General features: G+C 36.0%; 1 protein-coding gene across 2 annotated transcripts in view; it reads left to right on the top strand.

Moving 5' to 3' along the window:
• LOC141344033 (complement component C8 beta chain-like) overlaps positions 1–22019 on the top strand; it is a 46771-nt gene that overhangs the window by 21745 nt on the left and 3007 nt on the right. Inside the window, exons 7-21 of one of the 2 annotated variants that reach the window (XM_073848751.1) lie at positions 680–745; positions 1191–1250; positions 2302–2358; positions 2780–2879; positions 4568–5083; positions 5166–5275; positions 5386–5489; positions 12595–12712; positions 14062–14212; positions 16051–16192; positions 17426–17558; positions 17759–17956; positions 18602–18842; positions 18929–19057; positions 20770–20933. In XM_073848751.1, the coding sequence (XP_073704852.1) occupies positions 680–745; positions 1191–1250; positions 2302–2358; positions 2780–2879; positions 4568–5083; positions 5166–5275; positions 5386–5489; positions 12595–12712; positions 14062–14212; positions 16051–16192; positions 17426–17558; positions 17759–17956; positions 18602–18842; positions 18929–19057; positions 20770–20933 (2289 nt within the window). Of the gene's footprint in view, positions 1–679; positions 746–1190; positions 1251–2301; positions 2359–2779; positions 2880–4567; positions 5084–5165; positions 5276–5385; positions 5490–10627; positions 10763–12594; positions 12713–14061; positions 14213–16050; positions 16193–17425; positions 17559–17758; positions 17957–18601; positions 18843–18928; positions 19058–20769; positions 20934–22019 lie in introns of those variants that run through there. The other variant, XM_073848752.1, reaches the window with a different exon arrangement.

The raw sequence follows: 22019 nt of genomic DNA, 5'->3' as shown, positions 1-22019 counted from the left end.
TAATGTATTAACTAACATGAACTAACCATGAGCAATACATTTGTTAATGTATTTACTAATCTTTATTAACGTTAGTTAACGGAAATACAGTTGTTCATTGTTTGTTCATGTTAGTTCACACTGCATTAACTAATGTTAACAAAATTTTAATAATGCATTAGTAAATGTTGAAATTAACATTAACAAAGATTAATAAATGCTGTATAAGTCCAGTTCATCATTAGTTCATGTTAACTAATATGGTTAACTAATGTTAACTAATGAACCTTATTGTAAAGTGTTACCGATATGATTAATACATTAAGAGTACAGAGATTAAAAAAAAGGAAAATCATATCTTAGATCATTTGATTTTTTTTTTAAATCAAGACTTCTGATTGCAGACTTTGGTATTTCTGAAAAAGTGAGCCTTTTACTGAGATCTTTCTTTTGTAAGAAGCACCAGACCTAAGAGTAACATTTGCTGGCCACTTAATCAACTAACAACTGAGAAATTAATAACATAACATTGTTGATTTTCTATTCTGTGAAAACAAAAAGGGTCTTTCTAGAGTTCTTACTGTTAAAACATACAAAAATTACATAAACATACAAAATATTCAGCAGTGACTGTTCTTAGTGACTTGTCTGATTGGTTCCATATGGGGCCTTTCTCATTTTCTTTCCCAACTCCTTGTAGTACATTGTGTTTGAAGCCGGACACGAGCCCCTCCGTGGCCACCAATCAGAGGAGAGCGTTTACCAGGTACTTCCTTGAGCCACTGCCCTTTTCGCCCACATTTAGTATCAGAAAGAAAGGGGAATCTATAAATAGTCTTCCTATGGTATCGACTCCCCATATTAAGCATTTAGTTAGTTTACAAAGTACACTACTTAAAATAAAGGTTCTTTATTGTCATCAATGTTTCTACGAAGAACGTTGAACATCCATGTTGCCTTTCAAATGCAGAAAAGGTCCTTTATAGTTGAAAAATGTTCTTCAAAATGGTTCTTTTAGGAACTGTTCACTGAAAGGTTCTTTGGGGAGCCAAATATGGTTCTTCTATGGCATCACTGCAAAAGCACTCTTTTGGAACCTCTATTTTTAAGAGTGTATGGTACTCAAGCATATTTAAATACATATTATGCAGTGCACATATATTGAAATATTACTGAAGCACAGCCTTGTGTTAACTTACTATAATTTTTAGGTCCCCACAAGTCATCAGAAAGATGGGATCTATGACGTTCCAAAACAACATCTAATGACTGTAGGTTCTCTCATGTCTCAAACATTCGCTCAACCTTCCCTCAAACAAACCTCTCAAGGTTCTTCCTCCTTCTTGCATTAGAAAATCAAACGTTTTTGGAGTCCCATAGCAAGTTGAAAGTGATCAATGCACTCGAAATATTTCTGTTTTGTTACAAATCTTTCAGTATTAGTTAAGGAAGTGATTTATATGAGGAAAATGGTTGAGGGGAAAATCAAACAGAGGTTTGTTTTAGGGGTTCACCTCTAGTATGGATGTACAGCATGGGTTTAGAAAAAGCTAATGTGACAATTGCAATGCATCAATGACAAGGACGTTTTTTTAACCAAAAAATAATAATGATTGGCTCTGCCTAAAGCTTGTTATTTATAACAACCTTACTAAAAAAAAACTAAAGATCAGCATGCATTGCAAAACCCCAGACAGATCTATAGAAGCCAGAACAGAGCATTTCTTTCACCAGAATGAATCCATGTTAAATGATTGTTTATCAGTCCATTTCACAGAGTGTTATTGCTTGTCTGTTCATTCAGTCGGAGCCTATCGAGTGCTTGGAGCTTTACTCACATTAATATCAGTCTCCCAGCTGCAATGTTTGCTCACATGTGCCAAACATTGATTTTGCTTTTCTTCTGGTGTGATTTTCTAGCTTTTTTATAAAACATGACTGTTTTGTTGGCTTTGTTTTGTTTTTTCCTTTGGCATACACATTGGATTCTGGTTAAATGGTCATACATTTAAGTTATCATCCACCTCCATGCTTGTACCTTTTGTTTTGTTAATGTTTGTCACCCTATTCCCTTCACTTATTAGTGTAATTGACGTGTCATTATGTCCTCATCTGGTAACCTCTATAGCATGTGTAGTAGCCAACTACTATATTTTCACTGTTGAAGCATTATTTAATTGTCAGGCCCACTGATAGATCCATAACTATTCCATTGTGGGCTGCTTTTCTCAATGAACGCAGAAAAAAGTAATCATCTGTGTTGGGGAATATCTTCCAGTATGGCATTATATCTTCTTTATCTTTCTCCTCCCTGTTTTGCAGAATATAAACCAGTTTGATATTTTCGGTGACATGGCAACCCCCCCAGACATTCATTCTGTAAGTAAACTTCAAGATGAACAGTGTGGTCGCTCTTACTTTAATTGCAAACCATTACTGAAATTGTTCTACATAAAACAGACCTGCACAAAAATAATTATATGACAGTAAATAAATTGAAAAACCAATTTTTCCAGCCAAAATATCTAAAAATTCTTAAATCAAGAAGGATTTTCTAGACGAGTAAAAATTAATTTTTTCTTACCCCATTGGCAGATTATTTTGCTTGTTTTAAGAAAAAATAACTTAATTTTGGCATGTTTTTTCTGAAAACAAGAAAATAATTTTTACTCGTCTAGAAAATCCTTCTTGATTTAAGAATTTTTAGATATTTTGGCTGGAAACGAGACAAAAAATCTAAGTAAGAAAAGCATTTTTTGCAGTGTTTATAGATTCATATATTTCATCAATGTTGTCACAGATGCCAGCATCGCCTGCTACCACACTGGATCCTGGAAGAAGGCGACGTCAGCATCGCCCAGAACTCTTCACCCATTTTAGCCCACCAGCTGTTCCCTCAGGTAACACACAGCAATTGCCTGAGAGTAGCTTTTTAATCAAAGTTCAGTTTTTTACATAGTTTTTAAAATGAATGCTATTAGTCAAACTTACTCTAAAGCCCAAAGTATACTTAGGTTTTTACATGTTCACAAGGGTCAGTGTACAGTGTCACTGGAATAGTATGCGCTTATTGTATGTGCACCACCCAATTTTTGTAACCGTACATACTTTGTATGCGCAGGTCGCATATATGCGCATTTAAATTTTTTTGTAGTAATCAGTTGTTCCACAAGGTGGCAACACTGTCCCGGGCTGTTATTTCATAGTACAAAACTAAAGAGACAGATCAACAACAACAGATGGCCACATTGACAAGTGCTTGTGAGCTATTTAGGACAGACCAATTTCATACACACTCCAACTATGTCGTCGCTAAAATTCACCTACAGATACGTCATACTAGAATTCTGTTCCATCTGTTAGAAGCCTCTGTGAGGATGTTGAGCAACCCCTGTGGTCGGTGTCAGCTGGTAGCCCAACTAAAGAAAACCCACTGGAGGCTTGCAGGACCTGCCGCACCCTAAATCAGTGAAAACATCCTGCAGAGTTTAGCTCCAAACCTGAAAAAAACTCACCTTCCTGTTGCTCTAGGAATTCTGAAGACCTTGATTAGCTTGTTTAGGCATGTTTGATTAAGGTTGGAGCTAAACTCTGCAGGACAGTGGCACTCCAAGACCGGGATTGCCCATTCATACCCTAAATAATAGGGCTTCCAGCCATTTGTCCCATTCCTATTGGAAACTGAGCGATGAACTGCTCCATGACCACTGACTTTCTTGCAGTAATCAGTTGTTCCACAAGGTGGCAACACTGTCCCGGGCTGTTATTTCATATTAGAAAACTAAAGAGACAGAAGAACAAAAACAGTTGGCCGCTTTGACAAGCGTGTTTGAGTGAGAGAGTATGAGAAAGCTCTGCTTTGGTTTAAAAGAGTTCAAAACTATTTGCTATTGGTCATAACTTACTGCTCTAAATCCCTTAACACCTGAATTTAAATAGCTGTATATAAAAAAATATTTTATGTGTGTTTTTGCCTTTAAGTAGATGGTAAATAATGTTGAGATTATCAATTTCACTTTTGCACAACAAAACCCTTTTTTAACTTATTTATTTATATAAGGCAAGTTGTGCTAAGATAAAAATATTTACCTGCTTATTGTGTGCTTATACACTCGACGTAATGAGGTGAAATATGTGTGACAAGTATTTTTGAAGTTATTGTAATATTTAGCTTTGTATCATATTAGCGACAGTAGGCCATAAGGATCAAACTTTCCCGACTTATATCCATAATTTCGCGACTTTAGTAATCCTTGTGCGTAAACAGGAAATAAGTCTGTCACTTTCCGGTCCCACTAGAAACAAGTGCTTGTTGAAGGTTCCTAGGTCCGTAGCGAATATGCACTAACCGGCATTGGGGGAATGCAGACGCTATCTCGACTGGTTGATTGAGTCAAACGGTTTGTCGCATATTTATGACAGTAGGCGTTAAGGGGTTAAATAGAGCAGACACTGAACATGTGTGAAGTTTTCTAGAGTGCATAACAACATCAAATGGAAAATACATTGAAAGGCTAAGCGTTCAACATCGCTAGCATATGTGTACAAAATGTATTCTTTGGGTTGAAGGTTTGTTTTTGTTTCTTAGGTTATATGACCATGGGGGCTATTCAGGCTGCTCACTGGACCCAACAGTCGTTTGCTACCCAGGGTGCTCCAATGGCTTTTGGGGTTCAGGGACCATTGCAGGTGGCCCAGATGCTTCCTGGAGGCCAGCCTGTGATCTGGGGTCAGGCTAACCTCTTTCACTCTCCAGCCACTGGCCAACAGCAATGGGCGTTTGTACCAGCCCAGACAGTTGGCATGGGGGCGCATCCAATTCCAGCCGCGGTGCTTCAAGGTCTGGTCCCTATAGCTGCCATGCGCCCCCAATCCTGTGAACCTCCCGAGACTTCGTCAAACATTATGAGCCCTCAGCACTTTGTAGATTCTACCCTACAGCAAAGTGGATCTAAGGACGCCCTAAACAAGGACCTTCAGGAGGAAGCAATAGCTCTTCATATTAGCACAAGTAAACAGGACATGGACTGCAGTGATGAGCTTGATCTTTCACAGCTGAGGTTGACTTCAGGGTCATCAATATCACCATCCCCAACTAATTCTTGTGAGTTAAACCACTACGGCCAAATGTTGAGGTTTATCATGTGACTGGCATTATTCCCATTCATTTGATTTCCATTGCATAGGTGCTACTCCTGGTCCAGAGCAGGAAACCATGTCCCCAGCAGCTGACCACTCCATAGAGTCATCGCTCCTGACTTCAAAAGACATCTTAGTCAATGTGCCAGAGGCTTCGGTAATGGCTGTTCGTCACACTGTAGCTGTTTATTAGCACAGCTATGATTTGCGTATTACTGAAGTCTGTTTCAGTTTTTCACCAATAATCCTATTCTCCATGTCTTACAGGAGGCCTGTGCTCAAAATCTCAGCACTGATGAGATACCACCAGATGCTCAGATAAACCTTCCAGACTCTTCACAGCTGGATGTCCAAAGAGAGATGGCTTCTGGGTTGGTTTTCTCTACTTCTCACTTCCTTTTTCAAGATTGTATGTCAGGGGTTTCCAATTCTGCTCCTGGAGGGTCACTATCTTGCAGAGTTTAGCTTAAATCCTAATTACACACACTTCTAAATACATTAAGTGTGTCACGGCAGGTTGAAGCTAAACTCTGCAGGACACTGGCCCCCCAGGAACAGGACTGGAACCTATTCTACATCACAGCATATGTTGTATGTCACATGCTGAGACTTCATCTGTCGCAGTAGTACAAGGAGTGTTGGCTGGGGTTTCCCAGATCCAAGATTCCTTCTCTGTTTCTGTTGTGCCTCGGTTCACTTCTGATTTCAGGAGTTTTGCCAAAAATACAATATACTTCAGAAACAGACATCAGTGGTATGGTAGCATGAAATGCTGACACTAGCATCCCTGGGCCCCCGTAGGTGTCTGAGTACCTGAGGTGTCCCCAGAAGGAGTGTGAAAAGACTGATAATTAAGTGTGTCGGATCTAAAAAATTGAGCTCTGATAAAATCTAGTGTAGCGAAGAAGCCATTGTCCGGGCCATTCCATGGAAAGTGGTGAATCCTGAAGACTAGGTCTCTGTCCCAAATGGTACACTTCATGTGCACTTGCACTCTTGTGGGCTTACAATGGCCGCCACATATGCATATCTGTTAGGGTATCACACCGTAGGGTGTCCCCTTTTTAGCTTTCAGAAGGGTGCTCACAAGGTCCCCCTTTTTTGGGGCCACTATGCATCCTCAATGCACACTTCTGCCGATCCCACACTGCTCCATGGCAGCTCCATGGCAGACTTCTTCTCGATAGTCAAAGCCTCATTTGCATCACGAATGTTATGGAAGTAATCTATAGACTAATTCTATACACACTAGCAACATATTTGGCACACTAGTGTTTCTATGTTGTCGCTGATTCTCACTAGACACATCATACTAGAATTATTTTCCATCCATTAAAGGTCCATCCTCCAAAACTTCTCTAAGAAGGTTGCACAGCTCTTATGGTCACTGTCCGTAGAGTAGCTCAAACAGGGAAAACCCTCTAAAGGTTTGCAGGACCTTCTGAACCCTACATAATAGAGGTTACATCCATTCATCCCATTCTTTTCAGAAGCCAAACAGTGAACTGCTTCACGACTACCAGACTGCTCTGCCAGTAACCACCAATGGCAGGCATCATCAAGCTGCTTGGCCATTATGAATGGCTAAAATTCTCTCCCAGCTTGACTGACTGGAAAAGCTCATTTGGGATGTGGTCGACCCGCTGCAGGATGGCCCGCTTAAGGTTGTCTCAAGCCAGTAGGTACTGTACGGTTAGCTGTTGGGCTCATGGTCAGTGTACATAGAGTAGCTCAAAAGGGAAAACCCCACTGGAGGCTTGCAGGACCTTCTGCACCCTAAATAATAAAGGTTCCAGCCATTTGTCCTATTCCTTCTAGAATCTGAGCGGTGAACTGCTCCAAGACTGCCAGATTAATAGTTTCCTTGATGTCATGTGGCTCTGCCAGTAACCCCCAATGGCAGGCATCATCGAGCTGCTAGGCCATTATGAATGGCTAACTGATGTTTGTTGGAGTCCAGGTACAGTCTTAACCATCTAAGCAAGAGGTGAAGATTCCATAGTAATCCTATCCCCCTTATGTTACGGCATTGTAGCAAGGTCTATGTCAGGGTTCATCAAATCCTGCCCTGGAGGGCCAATGCCCTGTAGAGTCCAACCCTAATGAAACACACATTAGCAAGCTCATCAAGGTCTTCAGGAAAAGTAAAGGATGTGTTGTGTGGCCACGTATGGTGGCCCATACTCGGAAATTGTGCTCTGCATTTAACCCATCCAATTGCACACACATACAGTAGTGAACACACACACACACCATGACCAATGGGTAACCACATAGCTGCAGCTCCCGGGGGTTCGGTGCCTTGCTCAAGGGTCTCACCTCAGTCATGGTATTAAAGGTGGAAGAAAGTGCTTATCATTCACTCCCCCTGCCAGACCTGAGACTCAAACCCACAACCTATGGGTCAGGTCTAAATCTCTAACCATTAGGCCACAACTCCCTCCAGGGATCTCATTTTCTAGGAACCCTAGATGCCCTCCCGGTTCAGATTTGAGGAACCCTGGTCTAAGCTGTAGGATGGAGAGGTCAGAGGTGGTGCAAGGCACAACAAAATCAGCATCTCCGCAGATCAGAACACTATTGGGAATTGGGCTTGCTCCTTGCTCCTTTCCAGACAGGCCTTCGACTTATATTCTCTTTCTTACATCTGAAACAAGGCTATTACCACTAAGAGCTGACCTCAAAGGCGAAAGGCCAGATTTAGTATCTGAACACAACCACAATACAACTTTGTGTTTGGCTTCACTTGTCACCCAGAGCTGAGGTGTTCAATGCAAGAGAAAAGTCAGTAATCTGACCTTGTTTATATTTAGTCTTGACAATAGGTAGCAGAATGGCATCGCTCAGGTAAGACCGTGATGGCAGTCATTGTTTGATTTCAAAGACCTACAGTTAACGAGGTCTTCAGAAACATTGTGATATCACAAAATGGTTAATGCTGAGCTTATTATATTAATATGGTTATGCATAAATTAACAACTTTTGACAAAATCAACTCAGTACACAGTAATTTACTGAAACTGGCAAAATGGGGGAAAACACAAAAACTAGCAGATTTAAAAAGGATTTTGACAAATGTCACACTTTTGTCTCTCATGTCCATAAAATGCAGTATTTCTCACCTCTACTTCTTTAATTCTTAGGAAGAATCAGTCTCAACATACAGAAGAGCACTGAGAGAATCCAGAAATCACCATAATACAGATGGGACTAATCGCTGTGCTGAGCTCTGTGGGACATTTCACAAGCTCTAATGAATAATAACAGAGAAAGTAAAATCTATTTTAATAAATGAAGTGCACCTTTAGTTTGCAATGGCTGTCTACCAGTAGCCACTATATAAACTACTTAAAAAAATTAAATATTTTTTCTGGAAGATAATACTAAACTGTCACAATATGAGAAATTGGGACAGTGAAATTAAAGTTAAACGGTGATGGACATTTGATGAATACGAAGATTTGACATTTCTAATGCTGTGAAACTGTGTGGTTGCTTTCTACATTTGGAGAAGCCAAAAACATTGGTTGGAATTATGTTGCTTTTTTTTCTCTTGGAAGAAATTGTACTGAATGTTGACATTGTGATGAGCCTTTTCTTAAAGAAAGGAAGACTTTCAATGACCATCTGCATGGCTTTTTATTCATTTTTTGAAAAGCAACCCACTTTTAGATTTTGTAAAATGACATATGATGATTATTAAAAAAAATAACATTTTAAATAATTTTCAAATGATGTGTGTATTATGATACTGTCAATGTTATGTTTTTAACTGGCAATATTGTATTTGTTGACTTTTAAGTCTCTGCTCTGGAGCTTTTATTATAATATCTGCTTTACAGTGTTGCAAGCTCAGTGTGGTTCATAAGCAATACTGTAAACTGTATACATGCATATCGTTTCAGGGTTGATGTTTGTTTTACTGGCATTATTTTGCATCCTCTGTGAAACTCTCAAAATAGAAGGTCCATATCAAGGGCTACAATGTTCACTGAGATGAAGCAGTGTTGTGAAAAAAAAAGCAGTTCAAAATGACTCTTTGTTAATTTTCTTACAAAAATATGTTTTTTTGTTTGTTTGTTTGCTTGTTTATTTTTTATTGAAGTAATTTTCTCAAGTGATTATAATTTTTAAAAAGTTAAAGTGCAATTTTTTTTATTATTTCCTATTCTGTAATAATCAGAATTTTAATTTTGCCTTATTTTATCAAGTAAAAAAAGAAAGAGAAATCCAGACGACTAACAGCAAATCAACTGAAATGAAGCAAATAATTTTAGTGTAATTTCACATTTATGCCATTTTATATAATTTTTTTTTTATTAAGAATAAGGTATTATTTGCATCTTATCGAACATAATAGATTCTGCCATATATGCTTTAGGATTGAATATCCTGTCATCATTTTAAGTGTTTTTCTTTTCTTACAACATAGGACGTTTTTTCTGTTGCAACAAATTACATTCATGTGCAGTCATAAGTAGAGATGGCACTTATTCATCACATGCTTAATAAATTTCATCCACTGTCTGAGAAAAAAAGGAGTGAAGTCTTTTTACTTTGTGAGAAATAGTGAGGTAGTTTTCTTCTGCTGTGTACAATTTTGATGGTTTTGAATGCAAAATATTTTTATTTTATCTCTGTAGTTACAAAATTAAAGCTACACTGTGCAACTTTTGGCCCTCTTGTGGTTGAAATATGAAACTGCTAGATATTTGCAGTGGAATTATTTGAGTTCTGGTTAACAGGGTCCCTAAGAGAAATTTACCGGTCACAATTTAAAGGTCACTTTATTTGACAAAATGCATTCATTCAGAAACATGCTGTAATATCATAACATACTGGACTACTGCAGAGTTGTGCATATTAAAGAGTTTGAGATTTGATAACACCATAAACTCCATATTTTTATTTAATTTACATTTTGAAACATGAATTAAAACGGCAAAAAACACTTAATGCATTTGGTAAGAAAGATTAAGTGGTTCATTAAGTATTGCATATGAGATGTAAGGTATGTAACCAATCATAAAAAATAAATAAAAATATAAATATGCAAATTTAAAAAAAAAGTCATTACTCAAGTCAGTAAATAGAAATAAGACTATTAATGTTTAACTGAGAGTCCAATGGTTACATTGAATGCAACTCAAAACAAACATTTTCCATTGATTTTCTGTTCGCTTTGTTGCGACTCACTTACGAGAAATAAAGACTCCAAATAACACATTCTGGAAAAACCCGAATGCCTTTAGGCTTCATGAAAGACAAACATACCAGAATACATTAGATGTTATGTTTTAAAAAATGTTACTAAACTACTTATGTCTCAAAATATTTGGTTGGTAGTTTTTATTGCCAAAATAAAAAAGGCTATTATCAAAAATGAAATGTTCTCTAATACAAGTATTTTATTTGTCCACAACTAACCTTGTTTTTGTTTTTGTTGGTTGTTTCTAAAAGTGAATGTACTGCATATGGCTGTTGTCACAGATGAGGGGAGGGGTTGTCGGGCAGGTTAAGGGTTTAAGGTCTATTACTGTGTTATCCAGTCTACTGGTCTAGATTTCCCTAACATTATAATGCACAGTTTTCCACGAGCAAATTCAGCTTACAATGAGGCTATACTTTGTCTCTGCATTATATGGTAAGTGTTTTATGACCTTTATGCAGTGCATTTGTTGGTTTCCAGTGTTTAAAATAAATGTTCTGTTTTGAATGCGACACTTTTCAATTTGTCAGTGCTCACCCTATATATACATACATACATACATTAAATGTAAGTAAAGTGTCTACTTTTAAGGTTTCAAATAGGTTTTTGGAGAAATATGTAATAAATATATAATAAAATGTCCCAATCTGGTTGAAATAATGCTACATTGTCATTCAGTGTGACACAATATTTATGTAAACATTCAAACTTGTACTTGTGATTCTGACTTGTGCATATTAAAAATATAAAAAGAATAATAATTTTAAATTAGTAAAACAATTCTTACTGACAAATGGGCAAAACCTATAGTGGCAAATTTTAAAAATGTAGAATTACAGCTAATTAAAAGTAATTGGTCTTTTATTATATCATAATTTTTTTTGTAAATATGACTTACAAGATTGTTACACTAAATTGCATTTTAGTGGGTGTCTTCTGTAAATTAGGGGAAAAATTTATGATTTTTTTTTTTGCTCAGAAAAACAAAAACAAAAATGCAATTAAATTAAACAGATTTTTTTTTTCAAAAACAACATTTTAAAGCAGTATTACACACATTGTTTTTATGCTTAAACCCTTATTCATCTTTGACCCATATATATATATATATATATATATATATATATATAGTATACAGTATTGCTCCTCAAGGTTTTTATCAGTATGCTGTAGCATTTTTAAACCCATAATTAAAGATACATAAATAATGCAAATGCCATTCATTTTAAAATAATATAGCACAAACATTTATTTCAATCAAAATATTTCACAAAATGCCAGGTACATATTAAAATAAATAAAAGAATAAGGGAGCATGTTAAATTTTGTTTTAAATGACTAAAAAATCTTACTGACAAAATGGGCAAAACCTAGGATTAGTGGCAAATTTTAAAAATGTAAAATTACAGCTAATTAGTATTGGTGGTAAAAGTAATTAGTCTTTTAATATGTCACAATTTTTTTTGTAAATATGACTTACAAGATTGTTACACTAAATTTTTTATGCCTGACAAGATTGTTACAATGAATTACATTTTAGTGGGTGTCTTCTGTTTATTTTTTGCTCAGAAAAACAAAAATGCAATTAAATTAAACAGATTTTTTTTAATCATTATTATTGTATTATTTTTGCAAAAACAACAATTTAAAGTGTTACACATTGGTTTTTTATGCTTAAACCCTTTTTCATCTTTGAACCATATGTATAGTATACAGTATACATACATCATGTATTGCTCCTTAAGGTTTTTATCAGTATGCTGTAGCATTTTTAAAGCCATCAATTATACAAATGCCATTCATTTAACATCCTTTTCAATCAAAATATTTCACAAAATGGCAGGCCTCAAAATATGAAGCAATAATATATTGTAAAAAAAAATATCTTGAATACTTGATCAAACACTTTGGTTGTTAAACTTTTAACTTTTTGCACAATGTTTATTGCTAATGTAATGAAAACGAAACAATGTAATATATAAAATATTGTTAATATAATGAGAACTTGAAACCAACTGGTTAAAAATAATAAAAGCAACTATAGAACATAATGCAAATGAAAAAGTATCTATGAAAAGTGAAGTTTGTTTTTATTACAGCATCAGCTGCCACAAGGTTTGATATTTTCAAGTCAAGTGTGACTTTCTTAAAGTCTTCCATCTAAAAACCTTTACTTGCACCACTCTAAGGGCCTGAATCTGAGTTCTGCAAATCGTTATAAGTTCCCTTATATATTGCGTTCACAAACAGCATGAATCTGCTTCCAGCTGTGCTGTAGTGCTTTGTCGTTCAGAAGACAAGACCGCCGTACCTAAACCCCCTGTGGACTGTTCTCCGTCTGAATGGTCCTCATGGACGCGTTGTGACCCCTGCCATAAGAAGAGGGTGAGAATACTGTTCTATATAATGCTCATTTATGTTTGTGTAGTATGTTTATTAAGATGGTTAATGACCAATCCATTTTGGTTGCCTTTGACTTACATTATATATTTTTTGTTCTTACAGTAGAAGTCAATTGGAACCAAAATCATTTTTTTTTCTTACTCCATTGGCAGATTATTTTGCTCTTTCTAAGCAAAAACTCACTCAATTTTGACTTGTTTTTCTGAAAACAAAATCATTTGTACAGTACTTGTCTAGAAAATCCTTCTTGTTTTAAGATTTTTTTTTAGATATTTTGGCTGGAAACAAGACAAAAAAATCAAGTAGGAAAAGCATTTTTTGCAGTGTTTTGGGTGAGCCATCCCTTCAATTGTTTATTTTCAGGTTAAACACTGCAAAAAAATTACTTTCTTACTTAGAATTTTTGTCTTGTTTCCAGCCAAAATATCAAAAAATTATTCTAGACAAGTAAAAAACATTTTCTTGTTGTCAGAAAAACAAGTAAAAAATAAGTGAGTTTTTTCTTAGAATGAGCAAAATAATCTGCCAATAGGGTAAGCAAAAAAATCTTATTTCAAACAGGATTATTTTTCTTTCCACATTGGTTTGTTTCAAGCAAAAATGCACTTAATTTTGACTTGAAAAAAATTACTTGTCTAGAAAATCTTTCTTGATTTAATCATTTTTAGATATTTCGGCTGGAAACAAGACAAAAAAATCTAAATGTGACCATGGACCACAAAACCAGTCATAGGGTCAAATTTTACAAAACTGAGATGTATACATCACATGAAAGCTCAATAAATAAAGCTTTCTATTGATATATAGTTTGTTAGGATAGGAAATCTGAAATCTAAGGGTGCAAAAAATCAAAATACTGAGAAAATCACCTTTAAAGTTGTCCAAATTAAGTTCTTAACAATGCATATTACTAATCAAAATTTACATTTTGATAGGTTTACAGTAGGAATTTTACAAAATATCTTCCTGGCATGATCTTTACTTAATTTCCTAATGATTTTTGACATAAAAGAAAAATCGATAATTTTGACCCATACAATGTATTTTTGGCTATTGCTACAAATATACCCCAGCGACTTAAGACTGGTTTTGTGGTCCAGGGTCACAAATAAGAAAAGCATTTTTTTGCAGTGAAATCAGTTTGAGAACCAGATCTCAAAATATTGGACCCTATTGAATTTAAATGCATACAGTAGCACATGCTTTAAACATCATGTATCTTCTATCTCTGTCTTCATAAATATTTTTTTCTAAATGTGAGAGATGAAACTTTGGAGTCTTACACACTTATTGAGTCTCTGCACATCTTTTTGCTCTCTCTGTATCTTCAGTATCGCTATGCCACGGTGGTCCAGCCATCTGAGTTTGGAGGAGAGCCGTGTCACGATCACGGCCGAGAAGAGGAACCCTGCACTGCTCCACCGCGATACTCCTGTCAAAAACCCATTCCTCCATGTCAGGGCTTCCGCTGTACTGTCACAGGTGACCCTCACATCAATTTACATCCCATTGATTCTCAATATTGTGTTGTTACCTGAATGATCCACAGCTGTGTTTTTGTTTTATTTAGTGATAGTTGTTCATGAGTCCCTTGTTTGTCCTGAACAGTTAAACTGCCTGCTGTTCTTCAGAAAAATCATTCAGGTCCAAATTTTTTGGATTTTCAGCATTTTTGTTTATTTAAACCCTTTCCAACAATGACTGTATGATATTGAGATCTTTTGACACTGAGGACAACTGAGGGACTCATATGCAGCTATTACAGAAGGTTCAAACGCTCACTGATGCTCCAGAAGGAAAAAGCATGCATTAAGAGCAATGAATTTGAAGATCAGGGTAAATTTAACTTAATTTTGTCCTGTGGGAAACATGTAAGTATCTTCTGAAGGTCAGTACCAAATGAGAAAAAAATATGACATTAAGGCAAAAGAAGACAATTGCACACATCTTCATTCTGTTCAAAAGTTTACACCCCCGCCACTTAATGCATTGCTTTTTCTTCTTAAGCATCTACTAATATTTTCTCTTGTGGACTATATGTAAACATCTTTTATGTGAAATATCTTATTCAGGTCAGTACTAAATAAAAAATAACATGCATTTTGTATGATCCCTCTTATTTTGGTAAACTAATGAAGATTTTGTAGATTCTGCAAGGTGTATGTAAACTTTTGACTTCAACAGTACATCTTTAATATACACTGTTAAAAACAGAATATTTCAAAGGAGTACATTTTTACATGACAATGCTATTACTAAGTCTTTTTACTTCATAATATAATGTTTAATTCAACATCACCTGCTATGTTTGTGAAACTTACTAGCCATTTTTGAGTGAATTTTGTGTAATTTCATTAAAAATTCAGCTTAAGCAGTTAAGGACGTGCACCTGTCAAATTTGAGATTTGTGACTTTTGGCTTTTTCATAAAGAGTTTTTTCAGACTAGTGGAAAAAACACACCCAAAAGATACTGTTAAGTGTTTCTTTTATAGGACTTTATCTATTTGTGTCAATAGATTTCAATTACAATCCATATTTTTAAAGGCCGTTTTCTCAAAATGAGTTTTTTTGTCCTACACTGAGCCATAAATCTCCACTTCAGTCGCACTTACACACACCAAACTTGACATTTTTATTCCTGTCTAAATTTTGAAGGTTTTTACAGAGGGATTTTTCATATATAATTAGCTTGATTTTATAATGGTAAAAAAAAATAAAGTTCAACAAAATGAGCTACCAAAAACCCCTCTGTAAAAACATTTGACACTAATTAAACAAGAATTTTGAAACTGATTTCATCCAGTGTTTAGATTTTTGTACTAGAAATTTTTCATTTAATAATGCCTCATTTGAATATTTTAAACCTAACATTTAAGAAAACTTGTAATACAACAAAAATGTACAATTATCAATGTAATCAATCAACTGAGTAAGTAAGGTGATAAATATATATATATATATATATATATATATATATATATTTTTTTTTTTTACCTATTCACCTGCAGTGTCTCGCCTTAATGTATTAACAAGGTCACCCCAAAATAAAAATTCTGTCATCAATTACATATTTCACCATCATGTATTTCCAAACCTGAAAGATAGCAAAATAAATCCATAAGAGCAGTTTAAGCCAAAGTGTTTCTTCAGAAGACTTGGAATAAGCTGCTCGATTCATATGGGTTTATTTCATGATCTCTTTAGGAATGTTTTAAAGTGACACAATTTAACATTTTTTGAGTGAACTGTCCCTTTAATTAAACAGATGTAATATTGAAGTTTGAACACAGGTTTAAAGGCTGTGTGTTTTGTGTAACAGGTCGCTGTGTGCTGGAGAGTCTGCGCTGTAATGGAGATGATGACTGTGGAGATGGTTCTGATGAACTGAACTGTAATAAAGTGTCCAAAGCCTGTAATCAGCCAACCGAGGAGTATTATGGAATCGAGAATCTTGCCAAAGGGTGCGTTTGTTTAATACACTCCAGTACTGACCTATTAATATTGCATTTGTGGTTAAACAACTACAGCTCACTGATTGATCCAGAAGTTCCATGTATTTATTGTTGCAACATTTGCAGTAAGTGTCTGCATCTACTTCATTCCTGGTAATGGCTTGTTAGTTTATTTATGTTTTTACCTTAAGTGCATATAGTCATTTTTATACGGTTCTTATCTTAGTTATCTAAGTACACTTTTAAATCATGTTTTAATCTTTTGTCACATTTATTTTGATATGTTGACACAACGAATCACATGTTAAATACTTGATTCTAATTATAATTGTAGAATTATTTAGTATTGCATTTGAAGTTAACATTTAATTGCAACTTCATCATTGCAAGCATGTAATGACAAGTATATTTACAGTAAATACATGACATTCAAGTATTAATAGAAATAACATTAAAGTACAATTTAGTTTAGCATAAATGCTTTTCAGTGCATTTTAAGGGGAGACACTGCAGGCAAAGAAGCTGTTATCATCTTACTACTCAGTTGATTGATTACATTGATAATTGCAAACATTTTTTTGTATTACAAGTTTTCTAAAATGTTAGATTTAAATATGCAAATAAGACATTATTTAATATGCAATAATTTGCATACATTTCTAGTACAAAAATGTATACACTGGATGAAGTCATATTAGAGTCAAAAGTCAAAAGAGGGAATTTTGAGTATCTCATTTCTTCATGGATTCAACCTTCAGGATATAGACAGGAATAAAAATTTCAAGTTTGGTGTGTGTAAGTGCTACTGAAGTGGAGATTTATGGCTCAGTGTAAAAAAAAAAAAAGTTGTAATTGAAATCTATTGACACAAATAGATGAAGTGCTATAAAAGAAACACTTAACAGTGTTTTTTTGATGTTTTCTTTCCACTAGTCTGAAAAAAAAAAAAAAACACTTTATGAAAAAGCAAAAAGCCTAAAATCTCAAACTTGACAGGTGCATGAAAACCAGGTTTTAAGAAAGCATGACATTTTCTGCAGCCATATAAAATATTTAGCCTAGTGTTTGTTCAATGTTAGTGTTCACAGTACGGTTCTTTGTGCTTTTACAAAACTCTCATTTTTCAGTGCCATCATTGCCATGCTAATCATTTTTTCATAAATTCATGTTTGATTTTAAGGATATTTTTAGCTGCTCATATATTTGTGTCAACTATGAAGATAACTTGTTCTTCATTCCCAGAATCAACATTTTGAATGGTAAACTGGAAGCAGTGGTGCTTGATAACCGATACTACGCTGGCGGCTGCTTGCCTTATTTCATCCAAGATGTTCGCTACAGGAAGCCATATAATATAGAGCAGTACACAATAGAGGTATGTCGCATGTTTAAAATGAAAGCTGCAGTACAAAAGATTAGCGTTTGGAGCTTTTGAAACACTGCTTCATAATAACACTGGAGTATCTTTTATGCTGCATCTTTACATACTTCTCTGATAAAAGTATTACCAGTGACAACTAATGGTTGATTCAGAACTTCTGTTTTATTTGAAATAATTTACTTTGTTGTTCCCAGACGAAAGGCTCCTATGATTTCACACTGGAGGCATATGAATCTTACGATGAATACTTCAGGAGTGAAACCACGGCAACTTTGTCCAAAACCAGCGTCTCATTTGGAATTGGTTTTCCTAATGTTTTTGAGCTCAGTTTTAATTATAATGACCACAAGTACAAGAAGTCAGTGACAAAGATGCGCAACTTTTCAGGGACGGTGAGTAGTTTTTGACTGAAGTTTAAACGTAATTAGCCCTGTCGTACTCTACTGTACGATGTAACTTATATTAGTTTTCTTATTCTGAAACTTGAGTTTGCACTCATAATTGCGACTTTGTGGAGGAATTCATATGCGTTTCAACTCATAAATACAATGTATCTGACATGACACATCAATATGCTATCGGTTGTTTCTGCTTCTTCATCTGTTTTGGTCCTGGGATTCAGTACTCTTTCTGAAGGTGTATAATAGCGCCCTCTACCATATAACAGTGAAAACATCGAAAAAAAGTCACAAAATCATGTCAATGGTGTGGAGACCTTGATAATTAATAATTAATAAAAGAAGATGCCCATGCTGCCCTCCAAAGGCAAAGTGCAGTAACTACGCCAACACTGAATCTGAGAAAAATGCCTTAAAGGTTTTTACGCCAGCTGGTCAAACATGTTGAGAATCTTGTTTCTCTGAAACGGGACAAAATTGAACAAAGAGACTTTGCCGCAAGACAAAACAATTGTCACAAAGTCCATTTTAACGTGTAGTTACTGCACTTTGCCTTTGGAGGGCAGCATGGCCAAGAGAATGATAACTTTTTGACCAGACTGTGAAGCCAATCATGATTTTATACCGTGTTGTCCCCAGAAAAAGAAATTTATCCGAGCTCACGCTGAGCTTGAGGTAGCGCGCTATGCTTTAAAGACATCAAACCTGATGCTACACCCTGAATTCCTGTCCCGCTTGCAAGCCCTGCCACTGGAATACACATACGGAGAATATCGCCAGCTGTACAGCGACTATGGGACACATTTCATCAGAGAGGCCACTCTTGGAGGAGATTTTGAATATACCATTGTCCTCAATGATGAGACAAAAGAGAAATCTGGTAGGTAAATGTATGTGATCAAAACATGGAGAATCCTGTCATTTCAAAGGCTGAGCCTAAACTGAATGTTTCGTCTTTTATTATAGACTACAAGCTTGAAGACAAGAAGAAATGTGTGCAGTTAGGTCTTAAAGTTGGGGCCCAAATTGAGTCGGTGTATGTGAGCGTAGGACTTTCAGGTGGTGGCTGTGCAGGCCTGCTTAATGAGCTTGGAGGTGAGCAAAAAAAAAGAAGAAGAAAAAAAAAAAACAGTGGCATTTTTTTAATCTTTAAAAGTAATATCCCCTTTTTAAAAAATGGTCATTCTCAGCTTTATGTTGTTGTGATGGCACACAGACAGAGGCCACTCCCCACAATAGTTGATTGACATGAGCGTTTTACCTTAGTCCCGTAAAAAAAACGGTCAAATGACTGGCAGCTACGGCTGCCAAACACAAACCGTAAAATTAAAGTAAAATCTCGTAATTGAAACAAGGAAAAATCTGTAATATAATGTTTTTTTATTCTGCAAAACCTTTAATGAAAATTTCTGTAAAATTATTGTTTTTGCACTATATTTCAATTAACATATTTTACTGTAATATTAAGTTTTTTGTTTGGCAGCCGTAGCTGCCAGTCATTTGACCATTTTTTTACGAGATTTTTTTTTACAGTGTACTAATGCGTTTATGTTCGTGCAAATCATTCGTGATGTAGCTTCATTCACAGCAGAAGTGAGCAAAGGGCCTTTATTAATCATTATTTAGCATGTTAAATGTGGCTAAATGCGGCTAAAGTAAACATTACGGCTCGTCATCCCATTGCAGAGAGGGGCGGGGCAAGCAGAGCTCATTAGCATTTAAAGGAACATACAACAGAATAGCTTGCTCTAAAATGTAAAAAGAGTGTTTTTTACACTATCATTGAGAAATTTTAACCAAAGTATGTTATAGACTTCTCATTAAGACCCTAAAGATCATATCACTTTGTGGAAAAATGGGAATCCAATGACCTCTTTAATGTGCAGAGACCTCACCAGAGTGTTTGGAAAGTTCACTTCCAGAACAAAACTTTACAGATAATGTATTCACCCCATCCAAGATGTTCATGTATTTCTTTCTTCAGTCATAAAGAAATGATTTTTTAGGAGGAAAACATTTCAGGATATTTCTCTATATAGACTTCTATGGTGCCCCGAGTTTGAACTTCCAAAATGCATTTTAAATGCGGCTTCAAACTATTCTGAAACACAGTTGTAAACAATCCCAGCAGAAGAAAAAGGGTCTTATTTTGCGAAACAATCTGTTATATATTATTTATATACTTTGTAACCTCAAAACGCTCGGCTTGTGTAGTTCCTCTGAAATCCTTCACCTTCCCCAGCTCCTGTATAGATCTGCTATGGGTTATTTTATGCTATTTGTGCAGCAGCAGTATGTCTTAAATACTCATAACACTGCATCGCCATATGCTTTGGAAGTAGCAAGTTCTGTACTTGCTTGCAGCAGCAATAATCTACAACTACAGCAATAACCAACAGCAGTAGCATTGCAGATCTATTCCGCCAAGACCAAATACATTAACATGCCAAGACAGTATTGTAATTAAAAAATAAATATATATACTGATCGTTTAGCTAAATAAAACCCTTCTTCCTCGGCTGGGATCATTTACAACCACATTTAGGATCCTTTGAAGCCGCATTTAAACTGCATTTTGGAAGTTAGACCAGAGACGTCCACTATGTAGAGAAACATCCTGAAACGTTTTCTTCAAAAAACATAATTTCTTTTCAACTGAAAAAAAAAAAAGATATTAACATCTTGGATGACAACGGGATGAGTACATTATCTGTACATTTTTGTTCTGGAAGTGAGCATCTCCTTTACTTTCATTTTGAGCGGTGATCTTTCATTAAAAAATATTGTTTTGTTGTCTGGCTATTCAGATTCCACTAAAGAGAGGGACATGGTGGAAGACTTGTTTATTGTAGTGAGAGGCGGTGACAGTGAAACGGTCTCACGTCTAGCTGCAAAACAGCTGCCGACCCCAGATGTCATGCAGCTGTGGGGCGATGCTGTGTTCTACAATCCAGATTTTATTCGCAAGAAGGTATAGTTTTTCACTCAGTATGTGCATTTCTATACAAAGCCTAATTAAACACACCTGAACCAACTAACCAAGGTTTTCAGACTCACTAGAAACTACATTAGGCAAGTGTCTTGGAGCTGGTTAAAGCTAAAATCTGCAGGACGTTGGACCTCCAGAAACAGGTGGTTTAGTAGATGTACAGGTCCTTCTCGAAAAATTAGCATATTGTGATAAAGTTCATTATTTTCTGTAATGTACTGATAAACATTAGACTTTCATATATTTTAGATTCATTACACACAACTGAAGTAGTTCAAGCCTTTTATTGTTTTGAAATTAGCATATCATGAAAAGGTTCTCTAAACGAGCTATTAACCTAATCATCTGAATCAACTAATTAACTCTAAACACCTGCAAAAGATTCCTGAGGCTTTTAAAAACTCCCAGCCTGGTTCATTACTCAAAACCGCAATCATGGGTAAGACTGCCGACCTGACTGCTGTCCAGAAGGCCATCATTGACACCCTCAAGCAAGAGGGTAAGACACAGAAAGAAATTTCTGAACGTATAGGCTGTTCCCAGAGTGCTGTATCAAGGCACCTCAGTGGGAAGTCTGTGGGAAGGAAAAAGTGTGGCAGAAAACGCTGCACAACGAGAAGAGGTGACCGGACCCTGAGGAAGATTGTGGAGAAGGACCGATTCCAGGGACCTGCGGAAGCAGTGGACTGAGTCTGGAGTAGAAACATCCAGAGCCACCGTGTACAGGCGCCAGGTCAAGCCACTTTTGAACCAGAAACAGCGGCAGAAGCGCCTGACCTGGGCTACAGAGAAGCAGCACTGGACTGTTGCTCAGTGGTCCAAAGTACTTGTTTCGGATGAAAGCAAATTTTGCATGTCATTCGGAAATCAAGGTGCCAGAGTCTGGAGGAAGACTGTGGAGAGGGAAATGCCAAAATGCCTGAAGTCCAGTGTCAAGTACCCACAGTCAGTGATGGTCTGGGGTGCCATGTCAGCTGCTGGTGTTGGTCCACTGTGTTTTATCAAGGGCAGGGTCAATGCAGCTAGCTATCAGGAGATTTTGGAGCACTTCATGCTTCCATCTGCTGA

This window comes from Garra rufa, chromosome 10, assembly GCF_049309525.1.
Source record: "Garra rufa chromosome 10, GarRuf1.0, whole genome shotgun sequence".
NCBI classification, from domain to species: Eukaryota; Metazoa; Chordata; class Actinopteri; order Cypriniformes; family Cyprinidae; genus Garra; species Garra rufa.
This window is presented reverse-complemented; position numbering and strand designations above follow the sequence as displayed.